At 40.5% G+C, this 22,531-nt stretch overlaps 1 protein-coding gene across 4 annotated transcripts in view; it reads right to left on the reverse strand.

The window, feature by feature from the left end:
* The window catches only part of NRP2 (neuropilin 2), a 179,362-nt gene that overhangs the window by 17,722 nt on the left and 139,109 nt on the right, over positions 1-22,531 (reverse strand). For 2 of the 4 annotated variants that reach the window (XM_063317962.1, XM_063317963.1), the window contains exons 15-16: positions 19,058-19,102; positions 7,843-9,064 (exon numbers count right to left, since the gene is read on the reverse strand). In XM_063317962.1, the coding sequence (XP_063174032.1) occupies positions 8,784-9,064; positions 19,058-19,102 (326 nt within the window). In that variant the 3' untranslated portion in view covers positions 7,843-8,783. Of the gene's footprint in view, positions 1-7,842; positions 9,065-19,057; positions 19,103-22,531 lie in introns of those variants that run through there. The other 2 variants (XM_063317960.1, XM_063317961.1) reach the window with 1 other exon arrangement.

The raw sequence follows: 22,531 nt of genomic DNA on the forward strand, positions 1-22,531 counted from the left end.
AATCTGGAGGGCTTCCAGAACAGGTTGAATCATTCTTGGACAGAGAGGGTGAAAACAGTTTTGACTGCCAAAGGGCAAGAGAGTGGAAATAAGCCAAGAAAATACAGTAAACCATGACAAATCAGGCAAAGAGGCAAAAGATACAGGGGGGAAAGCATTAGTGGAAGACATTTGGAGGAGCACATTGATTAGATGGATGTTGGCTTAGGTGTTAGATGGCTTGGAACATCATTCTAAGCCAAGATGGAGGAACAGGACAGAATACAGAAAGCAGTGGAATATTAGAAGCAATGGAATATGGTCATCTCTGAATACATTCTCTGTGGCCTGATTTACACTTAATACAAAGACAAAACATTTTAATTAGTTAAACTAACTTTATAGGCTTGGATTGGACAGAACTCTAAGACACAAAAGACAGGTTTATGCATCTTATGCCAACTCAAAAGCAACCAAACCACACTGTAGCTTAGCTGTTTGAAGCAGGCACATAGGAGGGGTGGGGACTGAGGAGTTAGGGTGGTGCTGCTCAGATGGCAAAGAGAAAGCTCAATTCACGCAGACTAGAAATCTCAAGGGGAAAATTCCTTCACAGTATTACTGAGTGGCCATACCAGGCCACTAAACAAATTATGACTGCGGACAGGCTACTGTCCTATAACCAAATGCTCAGGGTAAGCTTGAGATGAAAAGAGAACTCAAGGTTGGTAATTAAAGTCTTTCGGGGATTCTTAAGGGTTACTTACCATCACAATATAAATTTTATCTATAGCAGAACTGTCTGTGAGGCAAGAAAAGGAGGAGGAGGATCCCAGAATGGTAGCCTTATGGCTAATTCTTGGTAACTTTAGGCAAGGCTAGGAAGATCATATCGGAAACTCTCAGGAGCTGCTGCCAGTGGTTGCCCTTGTATAAAGCAACTGCCTGTGTTCTGGGGATCCAATGAACTTCACATCTGTACTAGAGTTTAAGCCCAAGAGACGCATCTGGTCAATGACTGACCCCATGATTCTACTCCAGGTGCAACTACACATGAATCGCATAGCACTGCTGCTGTACTGGTTTAGGCTTTCAGTGTTCAAACGATCAGGTCAATGACAGAAGCTTCCCCCATCCCCATCATAATTTTGACATTTTTAAAGTACGTGCTGCCAAATGGAAATGCTTTGGACAGAGATTCGCACAAAACAAAACTTCGGATGTCAGCTTGACAGCTTCTTAGTTGGCTACCCAAGGGTTCTGTTGCCTACTGAAACAATCCACATGGGATGATCTTTTCTGATCGGTAGCATTTTAGTTTTGGACCCCAGAGCGCCACCTACTGGCAAGGAAGTTACGTGGGTATTTAGCAGAAGGGCTGCAAACAGCACAAAGAACCAAATCCAGGGAAGTAGCTCTTTTATTGCCCAGTCTTCCCTATCCATCCCCTTCAGATGGGGTAGGATGATTATTTCCTCAACAGAGCGACTGCTTGGGCAGGCTGATCCAGAACCAACTTTGCCTTTTTTTGGCTAGTAGAGTTCTTGCTCTCAAGCAAAGAGAAGTCTTTGTCTCTAGTTCCTTTCTGCATTCCAATTAACTGAAGATATTTATTGCTAATTGGCATTTATTGTGGCCAAAATGCTCATTTATATTACAAATTCTGTCCTTGCTTTCTGGTTTACACAGAAAACAACATAACCTGCATTAAGATGAGCTATCTGGTGATTTAAGACTTATATGGAAATGTCCTCAGACTCCTGAGAGAAAGACTTGATTTATCTATTATTATTATTATTATTATTATTATTATTATTATTATTATTATTATTCTACATTTAAAGATTATTCCACATTTAAAGCCAGGAGGACAAATTAGAGCTGCTTCATGTGTGACATTTTGAATGTATGCCTGTATTCTTACATGCTGAAAAAGGGAACATTTGGTATATTAAAACATGTGTTTGGCACCACAGGGAACTCCTGATCAGTTGTGACTCCCTGCAGCGTGTACCCAGTAATGTCTGCTGTTTTTGCAATAGCTTCTCCTGTCTCCCTCCTTCTTGGTTCTGGCCCATCTGCTGAAGCCAGAGTTCTTATTTTGCCTCCCAGCCCAAAGGAAGGACAGGGGCGGGGCAGGGGCTTGTGGGGCTGAAAAGCAGGACAGAAGTCCTGGGTTCATCCATTGTCTCATATTACAGGCAGGTGCCAATCTAGCACCCCTATATTTCAGCAAGCATATTCCCTTCCCCTCATGTATGAGGTAGCTGAAGCCAGCCAACACAGATCATGTACTTCGGGGCAGTGAAGCCTAACCTACAAACTATCTATCCTTCTATCTTGCCTCAGATATGAACAGAAATCATGGTCTCCTCAGGTTTTAGTGGCATATGCTATCAAATGGGAAACAAACTGCCTGCTCTCTTTGTATGTAGTTGAATGCCACAGGTGTTTTCAAACAGATGTTCTGGGAAGAAGGGAGGGAAGTGGGTACTTCGAATGCCCTCAGTACCAGCTGTTGACATTTCTCTATTCCTGGAGTCTTTCTACTCTCTCTTTTTAAAGTAATGCTTTTATCTGATAGCTGAGAGGCAGTGTGGACTAGTGGTTAAGGTGTTCAACTAGAAGGCGGGGAACCTTAAGCACAGAAGCCAACTAGATGGCTTTGGCCCAGTCCCTCTCTTCCAGGCCTAGGAAGAAGGCAACGGCAAACCACTTCTGAAAAAGGTTGCCAAGTAAACTGCAGGGGCTTGTTCAGGGAGTCACCAGGAATCCAGTCTGACTTGAAGGCAAACGTATCTGACAGCAGAGTGCATCTAATTTCCCAATTTAATCCTACTTGCTATGAAAAACTTGTCTGATTTGTAGCCTTCTTTGCTCATATTTCTCTTTGCCTGAGTTTCTAGAGGACTAATCATGTTAGTCTCCCACAGGATCTTGAAGACAAGCCCATTTATCTTTGCAGAAAGTTCCTTGGCTCACAGTGTGTTTAATCAGAAGCACAGAGGACAGTGCTGGGAAAGGAACTATTACTATGGGTTTACAGAATACTTCTTTCTCAAGGTTGTATTCTGGGCATCTGATTAAGTGATCTGTGCTCCATGAAAGTATATCCAAAAATAATCTTTAAGGTGCCACACAACTCTTTCAATGGAATGATTTCTACTAGTTTGCCTTTGTGTAAAAAGGAAGATTGCACCTCTCACTATTTTCCAAGTGCTTACCATTTCAGTGTTTGATCTTCAGTCCCACCTCCCTTCAGTATCTTCAATTGGAACCATGCCGTCATTTTTATCCAAATGTCATCTGGGGACATGTTTGCAGCCATGAGCTTGGCTATTTAAAAATGAGAGCCATCTGAACTCTGGTCCCAGCATCAGAGATGTTAACTTCTCAGAGTTCCTCTAACTACCTGCATTTATTGTTCCTCTGGGTTGTTTTTTATCTCCAGTGTAATCAGTCAAACTGTTTGGGGCAATTCTGACTAAGGTGCCTAAAGACAAGAAAATCATGAAAACGAATACCTACTGAAAAATGACCATTTGCATTCTCCTTTACTACTTTATCCAGCTGTAGACAATACTAAAGATGAAAACTAATTGCTCTGATGAATTGATACAATTTACAGAATACAAAAGATTTTGAAAGAAGGTTTTTGAAGCATTGCTATGAATTATATAGATGCATTCACTGGATTCAGACAACACATTCAAGATGATTTTTCAGTTAGTCATTTGCCAAGGGAAAGATACAGCACAGTTTATATGAACTATAGCCTTCCTGAACTGCTACTTGTGCAGTTTAGTCCTGGAGTGTGAAGTTTGGAACACAGTGCTTCTTAGAAATGAAATAAAGGTTCAGAATAGTTGGGCTTTAAATAAGAACCTTTTGTTAATTATTGGTTTAAGCTGCAAATTCTTCCCAACCATAATATATTTAACCCCTCTAGAGGTTACTGCTAGAATGTGTGATGGGCTAGCATAGTAATACCCCTAAGCCCTTCTCTTGGGATGCATTGCTCTTGAAAACTTTGTTGCCTTTGCTAATGCTACTTGAAGCATCATCTGATTTCATATAATTATGTTAGTATAAATAAATTACATTCTTAAAAAAACCCCAAAACTTTTAATGAACCCACAACCCTACATGAATGGCTAGCTATGTGAGATATTGCCTTGAAATAATGGTACACAATCTGAGGGCCCAGAGCAGTGGGTGGGCCCCCAAATCTTGGATGCTGCTCCCTTCTAAATGTTGCTGCCAAGTTTTTAAAGTAACAGGTATTATTAAATACAAATGGAGTAATCTTATTATCTGTATTTAATTCATGTAAGTTGAATTACATTTAGATTTAGATTTAGTTTAATTTAATTTAATTTTTGTTTTGCTTCCATTGGGTTGTTTGAATGTGGGCCCTTGGTATGATTATGTGCCTGTTTTAAGATATACAACCTGGGCTGATCCTGGAATCAAACATTTGGATAGAAGCCCTGAAGATTCTCTAGTCTATCTACTGGTCTTGACCGAAATAAAATTTGACTGACTGAATGACTGACTATTCTATCATCCTTCTATAAAAAATTATCTGAAATGTGCTATTTCCTCTAAGAAATGCCACTACATTTACTGAAAGTATTCTGGCTTCTCCTGAAATTCCTTTGTTTTTTTGGCTTTGATATGGAATCCTGGATTAACTTCATCTTTAATTTCAATAGCAAACATCCCACCAAAGTCACCTTTCTTTGAAGTGTGAGTTTTATCCCACTATTCTGAGGGACTGCAGAGTGCAATAAATAATTTCTTAAAATTGAGACAGCACCCCATGTCTCAGTATTAATCTATTTAGATCTGTGCACATTTTCAAGTGGCCAAATGCCCAATATTAGATTGAAGCTTTTATTTAAAAAAAACCCTCTGATGGGCAAGCTGGCCTGATACCCAGCCTAATTAGCAAAGATTTTTCAAGTGTGCTTTTGGAAAGGCAGCTCCATGCTTTATTTTGCAACTGTAATCCCGTGAGACAATTTGAAATGATGTGTCTCATCTCCTGGGTATCTTCTCCAGGGAAATCTAGTATAATCATAATCAGCAACTAAACACTTTAGCAAATCCCAAATGAATCTTATGAATTGGCTTAGTTGATCAAGATGACTACATTCCTAACAAGCAATGACAGAACAAAAACACAGGAACCTTTCATTAAAGCCTCATTCCTCTACAGAAATGGAGTGTGATCTTACTTTAAGATTATGCAGCACAAGATCCTATAAATAATGACCAGGACTCAATCCGGAATACCTCGATGTTCTTCCTTTCCAGATGCATGATGGTGAATATAATTACTCACCAGTAATAGACACGCTATATATGATCACAGCCATGCTCCATGCTTCAGAAATTAATGTCAGTTCAGTGATCCAATATTGAAAATCAGGATCCAATCTCAGTTTCAAATTAAGTCAGGCAGTTAAAAAAGGGAAGATCCAATCCCATGTCAATTTGGATTTCCTCATTCTAAGGATGTTACAGAAGTCACAGCAATTAATGGCAGGCATTCATTATTTCTACCTATTATCAGTTTTCACTGTGCTGCATCTTAGATTGCTTAAGAAAGGGACTTGATAAATCAACTCCTATATTTGGGCACAGAACTACAGCATATTTTATAAAAGGGAGAAATGGTGCTATACAGTATTGCAGATCAACTTCTGTGAACAGGACATGCATATACTGATCTGCAGTCTTTATCCTTTCTCTTTTTATAAGATATACTACTCATATGAAAAGCTCTTAAAAGTGAGACCTAATGAAGAAACCTGCCTTAAAATGATAGTGGTGGTGGGTAATGGAAGTCTATTCAGCACCAATTTTACTGAGAGAACTCACCTGCTGAAGAATTGTAGGCTGAACCCAGAGGCATCATCTATGCCACAATATTAGACCTACTGGCTAGATCAGATCATCTAGCTTTTTGGTAGGAAGAAAATTAAACTTGAACAAATTTGGTTATGATCTCATGCATACAAAATCAATCCAAACCACCTCTCCTTCGCTTCATATCATTGGTTTTAATCTATTTAAGTCTCAAGTCTCCAAAGTAGAGTGTTTGAAGTCTTCCTACAGAGATAAGGTCCACCTGCTCTGCCCAGCAGGTGGACAGAGACCCATAGCCAGTTGTATTGAGGGAGGGATGACAATAGATACTTAGAAAAATATATACATGCATAAAGCATTAGAAACATGGCTGGTTCAAGTACATTGTTCATAAGATTCAGAAGAGAGATAAAGAAGAAAACAGATCTATGTATAAAAATATTATCATTTTATTACATTCCACACAATACATTGTCAAGAATTTCAAAATTCCACAAGATATTTTCACACACAGGCAACTGAGTGATGCTGACAGTGTCACAGCTGTAGAGGGAGGAGTGAAAGGTGATGGTAAGAATTTGGGGTGGGCAGGTGAATCTTTGGTGAATTTTTAAAAATGGGGCAACTCAATCAGGTTAAATACATCCAGACTGAGCATATTTTACTCAAGGTGAAATAGAGAATACTCATGGATATATTGCACTTGATTGCTGAGGGTGGGGTAGGGGCAAAACGAAGAAAATCAGTGGGAGGGAACAATTCAAATAGACCATTATTTTGCATTGGGGATTTCCTATGACAAGTACCACAGCTACAGAAAGTCAAGATACTTGCTAACATATGACTTCCATTCTGGACGATGTTTTCCTGGGCCCTACAAAACCAAAGGACTAAAAAGCAAAAAAGAGCAAGCACATCTTAAGAGGTGATACTGAATATCTTCTGAAATATTAGCTTTCCTTGTTCCATGGCCCTCCTTGAAGAATGTCCAGCCCCTCCCCATTTTGAGATACCAGATGTGTGATCACCGTTTGCTCTCACACATCCCTCCTATCTAGATAAAGCTTATCAGCACACACCCTCATTTTTCTTTTTTCACTATGCACTTTCAAGAACAATTTCTGCATTAAACAGCACTGTGTGGCATTACCCCAGCTTAAGCAAGCATCTTGGCAGAATCCATTTGCTACATGCACCAGAGCATGCTACCTGAATAACACAGGGTGGGAGGATATGACAGACATCTCTAGATAAAATGTGCCTCTGACAGAGGATCCCCAGCTGCTTTTGTGACTTTTGCTAACCCCATGTAAATGCGGGAGTCCATTTGTTTGGAATCTGTCTTGTACAATTCAGTCAATGGGAGTTGTTCAAGGGAGCACCAGTTTTATTGCACCAGTCTCATTGATTTCTTGAGGGCTTGCACAGAGGTACCCCCAGGGGAATGCTCCCACGGCCTTAAACCCCCAGTACAATAATATGACTGCTATATATTTCTGTTTCCATGAAGGCAAAAGGATGAATGGCAGTTTGAAGGAAGATGTAGCAACAATTAGTCATGATTGGATGTTTTTCAAAAAAGCAAAAACCATTGGAAAATAGCATTCCATGGAGATGTATTTTGCTTGAAAATATATCTGATGGAACTATTCCAACCACCTTTGTGTATTGTAATGTGTTGGTCTATATAAGGCATTTCCATCGCATTACTTCAGAGCAAATCAATAAAGAGAGGCTTACTGGGAATTCCTTTATGCCTCTTTCATTAAAAGATGCAAAGATATCTGGATTTTAGTAGGCCCTTATTTTGGGAGCTTTAGTTGACAGATATTACTACCAACATCTGAAGAAGCAACATGACAACAAATGCAAACTGTGTCAGTCAGCCATTAATGTGAACTTGGAGAGAGAAAACAGGGAAAACTGTTCTCTGTCTCTTGTAAATTATTAGTAAAATACAAGGAAAAAAAATTCTTACTCTCACCCCCCCAACCCCCCCCCCAATGAAGTATCACTGGGAGCAAGGTTCACTAATCAAACTAAGTAAACTTCCAATTTATGGAGCTACGTTTTCCAAATCTTTAGATGTACTGATATCTATGCATTACTCTAAGGCTGGGTTTAGCAGATAAACTGAACGTTCATTATGAGCTTCTCTTTTATAAGGCAACTTCAAAAAGATTTGTTTTGTTGAGGGATTAATTCCACTACCAAAACAATGGCTATGTTTTTATGATGTCTGGGAATGCAATACTGTACAATCTGAGTTTTGACCATCGCCAAGCCGTTCTGGGTTCTTCCCATTCTCCACAGTGATTTTTCCTTTCCTTTTTTGGCTTGCCATGTTTAATTTGTCGTGGGCCAAGCCTTTCTTTTTTTCAACAGCCTGAACCAGCTGACATTCTTAAAGGATCTCAGTCATAAACCCAGCCAGAGCTAGATAAGGCAACAAAAAACATTGTTCACTTCACCAAGGAAACAAATCAGTGTCTTCAGCTTTCAAAAGGTATTCCAGGAAGAAAGCCAGAATGGTACACGCAAGTCCTAAATAATCTTTTCAGGGAGCCATCCAGCCAATGTCACACACATGCACACGTACATACATATAGATATAGATATACAAGCGCACACACCTATTCTCTTGCATACCCCTCAGGACTTGCTCTTGAGTTTCCTTGCAAGGTGTCTACTGGATAAAACCCAAAATCAAGTCTTTGAAAATAAAAATAAAGGAGCATTCAAAGGGAACGGAGTCTCTTCCAAGATGCAGCATTATAGTTTAAGAGTTTGTCAAAGAACCAGGGGGTCGGGGGGAAAAGATACCTTGAGTTCACATATATGCTGGGCAAGGAGAAAAGTGCAAAATTGAGGCAACATATCTGAAGTCTGGTTTTGTTTTTGTTTAAAATGATTGTGTTCCTGTTCCATTCTCAGCAATGCGAACTGCGATCTTGCTCTAGTTTTATTGTTAAGGTTGGCTCCACAGCCAGAGGGGCCCCGTTGGCATAGTGGGAGGTTTTGTAGGTGATGGAGTGATCACTCTTCTTGGCCGCATAGCGGAACCGGTGGTAGTGGAGCACAAGGGCCAGCGCGACGGAGACCAGAACCAGAACAGCACCTCCGGCGGCCATAACGTAATACCAGTAGGCTGGGATGGGCTGCACTGACACCGTGTCCACTGTGGGCTCGCTCCCTGGCAGAAGGGTGCCCCCTGGGGGAGAGACAGAAGAATGTTGCTAGGTGGGAGGCATGCAGGTGGAGTAAAAACAACAAGCACACAAATACACACACACATACACATGCTCTGAGAGAAATTCTGTGCAATTAAAACAAGGTCTTGCATGACCGAGCTATGTGGGAACATAACTTGGATTTTGACAAGCAGGCAAATTAAAGCATTTCATTAATAGGGGGAGGGGGAAACGATGTAAATTTTGTTAATAGCCATTATACTTGATAGGAGCAGGGCCCCCCGCCCCTTCTCCAATCAGCCCCGTCTAGCAGCAATATGGTATTTGTTTGTCAAGCAGTGACAAAACATATCACCATTTTAAACAAGTGACAAGAGTTTAATTGCAAAGTATGAAGAAGGTTGTGACAGGATTACAGAAAAGATACTAGAGAGGAAAAACATGCTTCATTCCTATGGGAAAAGAAAATGGGAAAGAAGCTGTGCTTTCACAGGCCATCATGCTCCAAGATTTTAGAAGCATTTCCCAAGCCAGCCCCAGCCTTCGGAATAGAGCAGAACACAGAAAATCCATTTCACGATTCTAGCATGACTTTCTGATTCAGAGCTAATCTGGAATGGACTTCTGGCACAGTTTAATGTATATCTACTCAAAAATAAATTCCACTGTACTTTTCAACAGGGCTTACTCCATAATAAGTGCATCTGGGACTGCAAGCTAAGTATAACTCATATAATATTAGCTTTACATCAATGACTGCTACAAACTCTAGGTAACTAGAACATGCTTTTCAATGGGGATGGTGTGTGAGCTACCCAATAACAGTGTGGATTGCCATGCTTTGAACTATCAAGGCATGGCAATCCATCTAGGCAGTGATAAGGAAGAGGGAGGTAGATATGGGAATAAATTAATATTGGGTCATACTAGTTAATTTAATAGACAGCTTTAGAATATATCTTTGGTTCAGACTAAGGACAGTTGTTCAGATATTCCAGAAAAAAGGGAGACATGGGAAAGTCAAAGATTCTGAGACAAGAATACAGCCTAAATACAAAGCATGGCAATCCACACTGTTATTGGGTAGCTCACACACCATCCCCATTGAAAAGTATGTTCTATAGGTTAGGAAAGCTATAAAGGATGATATACTGTACGTTTTCCTCTTCTGCCTTCTCCAATGTCCATGCAACATTGATTTCAGCTATTTTAAGAAATCAGCCAGGCAAAGCTTTGCATTTTATCTATCTTGCCTTTTACAAGATCAAAAATTGAGCATTTCCTGTAATGTAGCTAAATTTTGGGCTATTATCTGTTCCACGTGACATAAATATGTGGTCAAAGGTGAATTACTGCTCAAGTAAAGGGGATGTACTAGCGGGTTTTGAAAAGATTTTATGTTAATTTATATCAGTGTGTTCTGAGCTGCATCTATATAACTGGGAAATTACATTTATGAATATATATTAATCTCTGTTTCTATATTTTTTATCATAATAAAATAACTAAGTTTCACTGAATGCAATGGAATTTCCTTCTTAAAAGATAGGTATAAGATAATAATGAGTTTGTTAATTGTATATTATTACCCAAGTAATCAATTAAACTTAAATAAATGTCTATATAAATCAACTTTTTGACATACATAAATGCTTTTTTGGGGAGCTAAAGAATATGTTAGATAAAACTTATAATTTAATAAGTGAAAATTAGCATTTATTAGAAGAAAAATCTCTCTTCTTATTTCCTACAGACATAATGGTATAGACTTAAGTAGAAATCCTCTCCAATTAACATTTTCATCACTAATTAATTCTACTTCCAGTTGATCAACTCAATTTAAGTTGACTAAATATACAAATTAAACCAATCAGAGCTTACTTATGCCCCTATATCTAGATGTATTGTTCAAAGAGCTCACATAATCAGGACTCTTTGGTATGAATCAGATATGCACATATAAAAACAAACACTTTGCAAGAATCATTGCCCAAAATGCTGAACAGCACAATGGACCTTAGATGTGATGGAGCTCAGAGCTGAGGGAGGAGAGAGCGCATTCCAGGCAGATAAGCGTTCTCACAGCTTGCAGAGTTTGGAGGTGGGGGGGGGGGGGGAGGAAGAAAGTTAGACTAGCACCACCCTAGATTCCCAAGGGTATTTTTCCCTTTAGCTCAGTTAAGGAACCTTTAGTCTGGCAAAATTCTGTATATGGCATGACCAATAAAGTAACTAGAGTTGTAGCTATGACTCAGCATGATTTTCTTCGCCAGTTCCCCTGACATTAGTCCAAATAAGCCAGTATAAATATCAGTCCCTAAGATGCTATTTCAGAAATGTCATCCAAGCACCTCTTATAGTCCCCTTACTCCATCTCAAAAGGTGATGATTGTTCTCCTTGGTCATTGGCATTGGGAGACCAAGCATCATCATTGTTAACAGCCTGGGAGATAACCTAGGACTGGGATCTCCAATGTGGTACCTGTGGACATCTCTTCTTCTGGTGTTCAGCATTCACCCAGCTCATGCCATCTTTTCATTAAATAATAATTAAAACAAAAAAGAAAGTAGGGGCATTTTGCCTTCCTCAAAATTTTTAGCAGCTACCCCCTTAGGCAGGCTCATAAAGGCACTAGGTATTCAATTCTTGTTTTAATGCAAGGTACCTGTTGATACCTTTATGGTTAGGTTGCTTCAAATTGACAGCTATACAGTACCAGGATGGGGTTTAAAACAATATTCGGAGCACAGACTTTTCCAGAAGCATAAAATGATCAATCGCCCAGACATCTGTAATAAAAATGTATTATTTCTCTACCTCACACACACACACTAGAAGCCATCAGCATAACCATCAGCAAGTAACCTTCCATCTCTGCTGAGAAGCTGTTTATTGGAAGGGGTGATGAAAGGAGGCCTTTCTGCTCACCCTCCATCCCAACAACAGAATGAAATCAGTCAGTGGGAGAACGTGCAACAAAGCTTCCACTGAGCCTGTTCCAGACATAGCTAGAGAGCCTCGAATGTTAAGACCCTCCAGAGAGGGTATCAGCTTGCAGGATCCTCTTCCCACCCCACCAAAAAAAGAAGGTGGTTTAGGGGAGCAAGGAGACTGTTGCTGTCTGTCTTCTCTTTTCATCAACTCACAGTATTAGGAAATGGAATGCTTGATGGTCTCCAATTATTTTTGTGAAGAGGTTTGAAGAGCTGTGTCTCAAGTAACACGACACTAAGGAATGGCTGGCTTTCCTTACCTTCAGCTGTCTCTCTGCCCCTTCCACCCAATTATTAAGATATACATACATACATACATACATACATACATACATACATACATACATATTTTATCCCACCTTTTGTGAGATATAAATTTGTGGGAGGAGGGACCTAAAACCTAGAATTAGTAAGGAACAAGGGTTGTCTTAAGTCTAGTGATCTTATTCTCAGGGCAAGGCCCTGATATCACAATTCTGGATGAACTCTACTGTGAATGCCTGCTGTCTCCATTAACATTCCAAACATTCCATGTAAACTGACTATACAGGCTAAACCCCTAAGTTCTAAGAAGATGGAATGCTTCTCTGATCTTTGAACTAGATCTAAAAAGATATTTTGTTAATGTGGATTTTTTCTTCTATTTAACAGGACCTTTGTTTTTTGTATCCCTCATGAACCTATCCGACTCTGATCATTGTAAACAACAAGCAGAAGACTCTGCAAAGAACTCCAAAAGATTCAGCCAAAGAGCGTATGGAAACCTGTGGGTGGTCTGGGGGAAAGAGTTTAGATGCAAGCAGTCAAAGGGCAGTCACTTTGGGGTGACAACGTACTCTAATAAGGTCCAGAGCCCTGCTGAGCCCTTATATCCTTCCTTTCCTTTCCTCCTGCCTGGGAAAATTCAAGCCACTGCTGATCCCTACCTAACTTCTCTACTTCCTTTACTCTTTCCCAAACAATATATCCCCAAAGCTTGTTTACTTTTCTAGTGGAAATTGTGCCTTGCTTCAAATGCCAAGATGAGAAGTTTAGAAAGAACCCCACAAAAACAAACCTGAGCAATAAAGCTGCCCATCTCCTTTGGAAGGATGAACAAGGAGAAACTATCCTGCAGCCTGCTGAACAATGCAAACTTCTCCACTCAGTCTCCTTGCTTTGCCACCCAGGTAGCACAAGAACAGAAATGCAAATGGCAGCTTCATCATTAGTCACATGTAACCAGTTCATTGGTACTTTATGGCCTAGAGGTTTAGAAGCAGCAAGTTTCCACCCCCCACCCCCCAAAGTCAGGGATCCATACTGATTCAAGACAAAGCCTGTCTTTCTCCCCCAAACCTATGCAATGCTCTGCTCTACTGGATATGGCTGTCCCTTGCTGTTTCATCTGCTCTCATCCTAGACATACCAGAAAACAAAAAAAGAGAAATGTGGAATCCATATTCAGTGGATTGGGTGTGGGGCTGGGGATGTCATGGTCTTCTGAATATGTTCAAAAGGAAGGACATTAAAAGGTTTTGTGAAAAGAACTTATTAAATAACCCAAATAAGGCAGGCCACCAACAGAAAATATAACTTTCTCTTCCTTTTCTGTTGCACATGCATAATTTGTTGGGTGGAATCTGAACACTGGAAATAAAGCTGCATAGGGGATTTAATATACAGGCACTAAGCACCAGATCCACAGAAGCAGGGGTCTACCACACTAGACAGGACCCGAGGTGCAGACTGTGCAAAGAGGCCTCAGAGAGAATCCAACACATAGTGGCAGGGTGTAAGATGCAGGCAGGAACAGAATACACTGAACGGCACAACCAAGTAGCTGGCATTGTGTACAGGAACATCTGCACAGTATATGGGCTAGACCCTCCCAAGTCCAGATGGGAGATTCCACAGAAGGTTGTGGAGAATGACAGGGCTAAGATCCTGTGGGACTTCCAGATCCAGACAGACAGGCAGGTAGTGGCCTGTCAACCAGACATTGTGGTAGTAGACAAGGACCAGGAGACAGCGGGGGTGATAGATGTAGCAGTGCCAAGTGACAGCAACATCAGGAAGAAGGAGCATGAGAAGCTGGAGAAGTACCAGGGCCTGAAGGAGGAACTAGAAAGGATGTGGAAAGTGAAGGCCAAAATGGTCCCAGTGGTGGTAGGAGCACTCAGGGCTGTGACTCCTAAGCCGGGAGAGTGGCTCCAACAGATCCCAGGAGCCACATCAGAGCTCTCTGTCCAGAAGAGTGCAATGCTAGGAACAGCAAAGGAACTGCGCAGAACCCTCAAACTCCCAGGCCTCTGGCAGAAGACTTGAGATTGAGGAAGACACATATCACCCATAGGGGTGAGAAGGGAATATGTAAGTATGTATGTATGTATGTTCTAGATAACAGTGCTGTTTTGGGTGGCTTCAGCTGTATTTTTATCGTGCCTCCAGTTAAGCATATTTTCTTAAAATAGGGGTAGCGCCACAATCTTCTCAGTATCAGATCAAGACCCCAGCCATCTTCTGTAATATACAGAAGGACAAATATAGATTATGAGCATCTGAAGCCACTGTTCTTTTTCTTCTAATCACTTTCTGTTCTCTAATACAACTAATCTGGAGCAATAGGTTTGAGTATGCTATCCTGCTGTGATTTTCAACTAAACACTGTAGGATGTTATGGAACATCATATTCTACTCTGCCCTGGGTAAAGAGAGAGGGAAGGTCTTCTCCACTGCTTTCCCTTAGTTCTGTCACATGCAACTATGATGTAGGAATAAACACAAAGGATTATGGTTGAAAATGGCAGACCCCTATTGCAATGTGAAGGATGGGTGGAGAAGAGCTCACCACAAGGGTGTGAAATAGCAAGGCTAGCATGCAGAGCAGGTGAAGGCTTGGGAATTACTGCTAGCTGCGTTTGTCCGCACTTAGCATGATGGGGTGTTGTCTCCCATCAGCAGAAAACAGCCCCTTGTATATTGTCCTTTAACATGACGGGCATTTTCTCTCAGACTAAAAGGAAGGTGGGAAAATAGCAGCCACAGGCAGGCAGGAAGGAAGGAAAAGAAAAGAGAGGGAAAAAATCCGTAGTACTAAATAGAAAGCATCCACCTAAGTAGCTCAGGCTGTTGGAAGGCTTCCTGTGGTGTATAGTTCTTTACATATTGCATTTTCAAGATGGGCACTTTACATTTCTCTGTTCAAAGTATATACCTAAATATGCCAAAAACAGATCTGACAAGCAGGTGTTTGAAAACACACGCCTCTTCCTGTGCACCCTTAAGAGCAAACACAGATTTGTTGTTCAGCAATGTATAAACAGAAAATGCCTGCTTGCTACTTGGAGACTGCCTTTGTATTCCCAGGTTGTCGGTGGGGTGAGAAATTAGAAAACTGAAACTTTCTTCCATTGGTTCTCCCTGCGCTCAGCTTAGTAGCACACCTGGCAGGAAAGAACACAACATGAAAGGCAGGGGGAGGGGACCTGTTTGCTCGCTTGCTTGCGTGTGTTGTAGGCAACAAACTTGCCTTGTTTCCTCATGCAAGGCAAGTTTAAAGGCACGGGGGAACAGCTTGCTCACCCTCTCAGAAGATTTGCACAGTCCTTCCTAAAAGACAAACTTCTGTGAAAGTCTTCCTATCTCCTTCCATGGGACCACACACAAACTGCTCCAAGTGAGGCTGAAGTGGAGAACACTCTGCTTTTTGGATTAGGGTGCTTCATGTAGGAAACAAGCAGAGCGAAAGTGTGTCCAGCTGTCCTCCTAACTTCTGCCCTTCAGTTACAGTATGTATGTTCAACAAAATTGTTTTTAGGCCAGCACTGTTCTCAGAAAGCACAGAGGTTCCACCACCCCCACTTTCAGGAATGGCTAGGAATTTTAATTTGCACAAAGGAGAATCCAATAATTATTTGTAAGGCAGACTGACAAATGTTCAGCTTGAAAGTGGGGATTCACAAAACTATGCATTTCTCCATAAAAATAAAAGGAAGCAAAATAAAATAAGTTCCTGCACATAGCAGATTAAGGTGGTCGAGGAAAATATAGGGCTGGTCCATTCTTCATGGCAACTAAGCTTTTAAGCAACACAGAGGGAATGTTTCCATAGAAGAGCATTTATCCACATGAACCCCCACCTGTAGTCTAAGGAAGTACAGTGCAGACTTCCCCCAGAAGGTGGGGGGACATTTGAGTTAGACCTCAGGCCTTGTCTCGGTTTTTCTCCAATTGGGAAGAAAAGGTATCAGTAGCCCTGCACACCAATGTATCCCCTTCGAGAAATACAAAAGCTATTTTTCCTGCTCAGTGACACTGCTCTCCTCCTGTACTTCAAGTATTCAGAACAAAGGTTCATCACTCAAGTATTTGCACACCGCATTCTAAACCAGGATGGAAAAGTGGCTCTACTCCAACAGCCTTTTAAACCAGTCCTGTTTAAAACATAACACAATACCCAAATCCTTTCTAATAAAATATGTACTCATTTGAGCCAAAAAGTTGCCAGTACTCCTGTCCATTCTATAAAATGGGGCTTCAGCAGCAAATTTTAAAAGGCTAACATATGTGGTAGGATGCAAGTAGCTATATTACACATATGCAGTCATTGTAGTTATCTGTCATCAATCAACAAACATGTAAAAGGATCATAATTCAATTCATTTGCCTTGCAGCATCTATATAGCATCTCTGCAACATCAGCATACTGGTCACAATTGCTATGCACAAAACAACAAAATTTGGGATTAGACTATCAGGCTACTTTCCATTGGGAAAATAATAAACCAACAAAATCCTGAACATAGAAACAGTCATGCCAAGATTGCTAAACAACTTTCTACTTTAACTTCAGACAAGCATAAAATGTTTTGAAGGTCAATATACCTTTCATCCTTGACTTTCTACTAGACTCTAAATCTTAATGCAGAAGGACTTTGCAAACTACTTTTCAGAACCAAGCCAGCTTCTCCCAACTACTGAAAATACGTATTTTCTGGAAGTCACAGGCAGCAATGTCTGGCAATATGTTGCCAATTGCCTGAAATTGCTCAAGGAAGAACTATCTATCCATTAATCAATGCAACAAAAATGATTTAATCTACACTGAAAGCTTTTGGAAATGAATCCCCTTTCCTTTTGGCCACACTAGAGTTTTGCATTTGACAGGTGAAAGGCAGAAAGCATTGCAAAACAAAACAAAACGAAAAATTTCCCCAGATTAAAAAAGAGATGCTTTGCTTCCTCCCCCCTGACATACACACAACAGTACATCTCCACTGATTCAGAATCAAGTTTAATGAGCAGGACAATCTCCCTGCATTCCTTTCCCCTTTTGCTTCCTTCTACAGGTTTTATCAATCTAAGCCTTCCCATTTTCTTTTCTTCAGGCCAACATTAAGCTATTAAATGCACCATTTCACCTTCTTCTCTCTGACTAAATGTCAGCCTTCAGATTCAGGGTGACAGTTGTTCCTCTGTTTCAGTTCCCTCCTCCCCTACCTGCCATGCCCCCTGCCTTAGCACTTGTTGGCTGAAAACATGATGCTAAAATATTCATCACTGCCACCTCACTGCACTTCTAATTCACTCTGATTTGGGGGTTAAGCCTCTCTGTGGTGGCCATTTATTCCCCCATCTTATATTTTAAAGCTTCACTGCTCCTTGCCTGGTGTTGCAGAGGGAGAGGAGCTCATTTGCATCTTTATGATCTCTATTATTAGGTGGTCTGATTTCTAATACAGCTAGATATAACTTCTGTACTAGCCCTGCAATGCAGCTTCAGCATTCTTACAATTCAGGTCTGGGCAATTTTACAATGACCACCTTTAATTTTATCCATGTTTCCTAGTGGCTAGTGTAGGACTACCATATCTGGGGTGCAAAAGTCTGACTAGCCACTAGTTGGGAGCAAAGAGATAGAAAAAACTCTAAACGCTTTGCTGCCTTTTAATGGTCATCTGGATTCCTGCAACCCCAAAAGGATAGCCCTAAGCAAGGCTGCAGCACATGAAGAAGGTTTTTTGGGTTGCTTTTGTGATATTACCAGCCTATTGTTGTTGTTGTTGTTATTATTTTACTTTTTTTAAGGTGTGAAAATCAATCCAAAGGTTTATACCCCTTTGTTCATTTACTGGCAGGAAATTGAGGTGCTGCAATTTGGCAGTTTGCCACCAAATTTTGGTGGTAGAATCTCTGAGTGTTGGAAGGGGAAAGTTCAGAGCCACAGGCAGCCTTGGGTTGCCTATCGCTATTAGATATCCTTTTCAAATTAGTATTTCTAGAAGATTTTCAGCTGAGCTACACAACACAGTTAAACAGATTTCAGTTTAATGCTTCTGAACCATACAGAGAAGACACAAAATAAGCCTTAAGTCCCATTCATCTTAACAAAGGCACCTACGTAACCACCTTCCAAATAATGAGTGCAGAGTTTGCAATCTATACAGGCTGCCACCTTTTATGTATGTGAAAGGCAGAAATTCAATGGAAGACGCATTTGCCACCCTAGTGGTACGCTAGTTGAACTTAGGCAGAATAGTTAAGAGAGAAAAAGCTCTACTTTTTAAAAAGGTAAAGCAGTAAGCTGCAAAGGCATATTGAGCTTTCCAGGATATTGTCCAAGTAAAAGCATGCTTGCTCTTCCCCAGAGAAATCTTTCAGCTGGGCGAGGATGCACATACAGGCATCAGGTTTCTCATCCATTTTTATTTCATTAGGGTGTTAATGCTTACAAGCTAGTAGATCTGCACAACTTTAAAAACATTCTGAAAGGGTTCTTATAACTGAAACTGGCCTAAGACGATGTTTAGACATTAATCCTGTATTTTATTGGGTAAAAAGTTATACTGTTTTTAGCCCTCTCACCGACATCCTATCCACTTGCTTACTTAAAGGCCAATGGAAACGTCTTGCATAGCAAATTTGTGTTAGTGTTGTTTGCATCTCACGTTTTGCACACACATTCATTTTTAAGTGTTTAAAAAATCAGAAAATAAACCATGCAGTAAAAAAAAAAAAGGTAAGAAGTGCATTTTTACCTGAAATTTCAAATGTGTGTTCACCAGGGAAAGCTGCAATGGGTTCTATAAATAAAAAGAAGAGTTGAAAATTAGTGTTTCCATCAGCGAATTATAGATCCTGAAGATAGTAACCCATGTGATTATAAGGAGTGCCCTGAAACCTCTAACCTTGAAGAACCTCTTTATCAATTTGTACAAGTGGCAGCCAATCCTATATCCTTTTTTGGGGGGTGGGGGGAAGGAGTAGGATATCCATATTCACTGAGGATAATTCTCTAAAAAATGTGTTTGGGGCTACAGGCTCCCCCCTCCACTAGGGCTGTCCACTGTGTTCCAGAAGTAGAAACATAATTGCAATTGTATTCTCTTTAAATGTTTGGAACAGAAGGTAGAATGTTAGGTGAAAACTGGTAAACTCAGGGTCTGAAACAGTGCTGGTTGCAAAGCACACAGAGTATCTCAGTCTCTACATCTCTCATCCTCTTCTAGCTCACAGGTTGCTTGAGGGATAAAATGAGTTAACCCTATGGATGCCACCATGAGGTCCCCAAGGGAAGACTCTCAGTTCTCATACACTGAAGATTAACACAACAAATGCTGCCTTCGATTCATACCTTGGTCCCATTTGGTGTGGCAACACTTGTAATAACACCTATAACATGGTACTTGCTAAAAACCACTGCAAAGGTGTTATGCCCTTTTTGAGGAATGACACAGAACACACGCCAAGAAGCAAAGATGACCCTTCTTCCTTTCTCCATGCATCTCTTTTGGTTTGGAGACTGCAGGTGGGGGGTTGCTTCCAGTTTTAAAAATGAAGGAATAAAATTACTGGGGTGGTAAGCAAGAGAAACTAAATATGATTAATATTATTATAGATTAAAACTAAGTTGGTTGCAGGAAGGGAGGATATGATAAGAGGTTTCGTAAGTTGGAAAGCTTCCCATAAAGAAAAGTTAAGAAAAGAAAAAACAGCACCTGTGAAATAAACTTAAGATGTGATTTGTAATGTGTATCAGGAACTGTTTTCTAAAGTACCATCTGTTACATATGTACTGCAGTGTCTGTTTGTGAAGGTTTTGAGCAGGATCCTGGTTAGTTTCTTAGAGATGGTTAGGGACATTGCTTTTTTTTTCTCTCCCAAACATAGGAATAACATGATTTTTAATGTTATATCACAAACTCCATTTATGTGCAGTTTTTTACCAATTCATTCATTCATTCATTCAATTTATATGGCCACCCATCTCACTGTAGTGCTTCTGGGCAGCAGACAGCAAATAAAAACAATTTTTTAAAATCTGCAACAATAAATAACATTATGTTTGACCCTGAATCCAGAATATATGGACTGAATTTAGCTTATGAATATAGACAGTAGGGTTGACAAGTTTAAAAGGGGGGTGGGGGTGGGAATTGCAATTTCCTCCATCTAACCTTTCCCCAGCCTCATCCATTCTCTTTTCTACTTCTCCCTCCCTCATAGGTTTCCACCGCCCAAAGGAAATTTTGAATACTGGAATAGAAACAGATACTTAGCAGAAATAATTTGTTACTAGCAACTGGGGGTAGGGGTGGGGGAGCAACAACCAGTGGATTTCACTGATTATTTTCCTGAAGAAAAAGGAAAATATTTTTTTTATTATTTTTAGATGACTTCTGCATTACATTTGGAAATGGAGTTCCTTGGTTTAACTGTGGTTTCAGTGGAGTGCTATGAAATACTCAGCCAGCCTAAAGAAGAAAGTGACAGGTCTCTCAAAAAGAAAAACAGTAATATTGTGAGCTATTAGATGCTTTTCTCAAGTAGGAAAGGAATTTGATTACTTCTCTGGATTACAATTTTAAAACAGAAGCTTGTCAGTTCCTTTCTATAGTTCTGTGGGGTATGTTTGTGTGTGTGTGTGTGTGTGTGTGTCATTGTGCATGCACACGCATAGACATAGAGTGGCAATTCACAGATATTGTTTATTTCACATACTGACTGATTCAACAGAACCATCAGTCAGACATTTGAGCTCTGCTTTTTTAGTAGATACTGATTTTAAAATCATAGTATGAGAGAAAAACCCTGGGACAAATAGGGGTTTTAGAAGGGGCACTTTACATTAAAAAATGATGCAAGGAAAAGGATCAAATACTCATTCTGTCAGTCCCAAGACCCCATCTCAAATGTCCCCAGCTGCTTTTATATCTTTAAAAATGTTCCTATTCATGGAACTCCAGTCTCTTCAAGCAGCTCCCCACCTTACTCAATAAATGAGACAGCTATGGGAATATCAATGCAACGCTTATCCTCTGTTTAGCAAACATCTGAGCATGTAAATGGTTCTACAGAACCAGGTTCCTGAATGCTGGCAAAGACATGCTTGTTTTTTGTTACTGCAAACATGGCAATTGCACCTAGCATGTAAATGTGTAGAAGATTCCTGAGCATTAATGGTAACAAATACTTACTTGCACTACAATACTTAATTCCTAAGAAATAGAATTGAGAGCCAGTTTGCTGTAGTTGTTAAGGCACCAGGCTAGAAACTGGGAGACAGGGAGTTCTAGTTCCACCATAGACTCAAAGCCAGCTGAGTGACCTTGGGCCAGTCACACTCTCTCAGCCCTAGGAAGCAGGAAAGGGAAAGCCACTTCTGAAATCTTGCCAGGAAAACTGCAGGGACTAGTCCAGGCAGTCACCAGGAGTCAGCACTGACTTGAAGGCATCTATCTATCTATCTATCTATCTATCTATCTATCTATCTATCTATCTATCTATCTATCTATCTATCAGAATTGCTGTGCCCAATCTTTCCCAAAAATCACCTGACAGAGATATAGCAGAACAGCCTTCCCCAATCTAGTGCTTTCCAGTTGTGTTGAATTTCAGCTCCCGTGATTCTCAGTTATAGTTTCCAAAGGCCAAAGTGGCTGTCAAGTATGGGAACTGATATCCAACACAACTACAGGGCACCAGGTTGAGGAAAACTATGCTAAGGCATGTGCTTTGCACATGCTTAACTGATACTTAACTTATACTCAAAATATGAGTGCAGGCATCAGTCTGAAGCTGATATGATCACAGAAGTTGCGTTATTACAGATGTAGAGAGTAAGGAAGATGACCATGATGGAGAAATGCAGGATCCACTGCCTAGGCAAAAGGGGCTGAAGCATTTTTTAAGTCCAGATTGAGATAACATTTGGAAGGGGCCCTAATTGCTGCCATCTAGTGGTTGGCTGGAGTTTTGCAGCTAAGATATGGTAGCCTTTCTTCAACTGATGATGCCAGAAATTGGTTCTGCCTCTCCTACAGGTGCTGTACTACTGCCTTATTTCAGTGGTTGATAGCACAAACCACAATGATACCCAAAATGACAACACACATGGAATGTCTTACCAGAAATGCTGTTGTTAGTACCTGGGCACTGATGCCTGGTGCAAGTACATGAGCTGCAGCATTTGTGTGATGGCATCATCATGCACCTGTCATCATGGCCCCTTT

This window comes from Candoia aspera, chromosome 1 (genome assembly GCF_035149785.1).
Source record: "Candoia aspera isolate rCanAsp1 chromosome 1, rCanAsp1.hap2, whole genome shotgun sequence".
NCBI lineage: Eukaryota > Metazoa > Chordata > Lepidosauria > Squamata > Boidae > Candoia > Candoia aspera.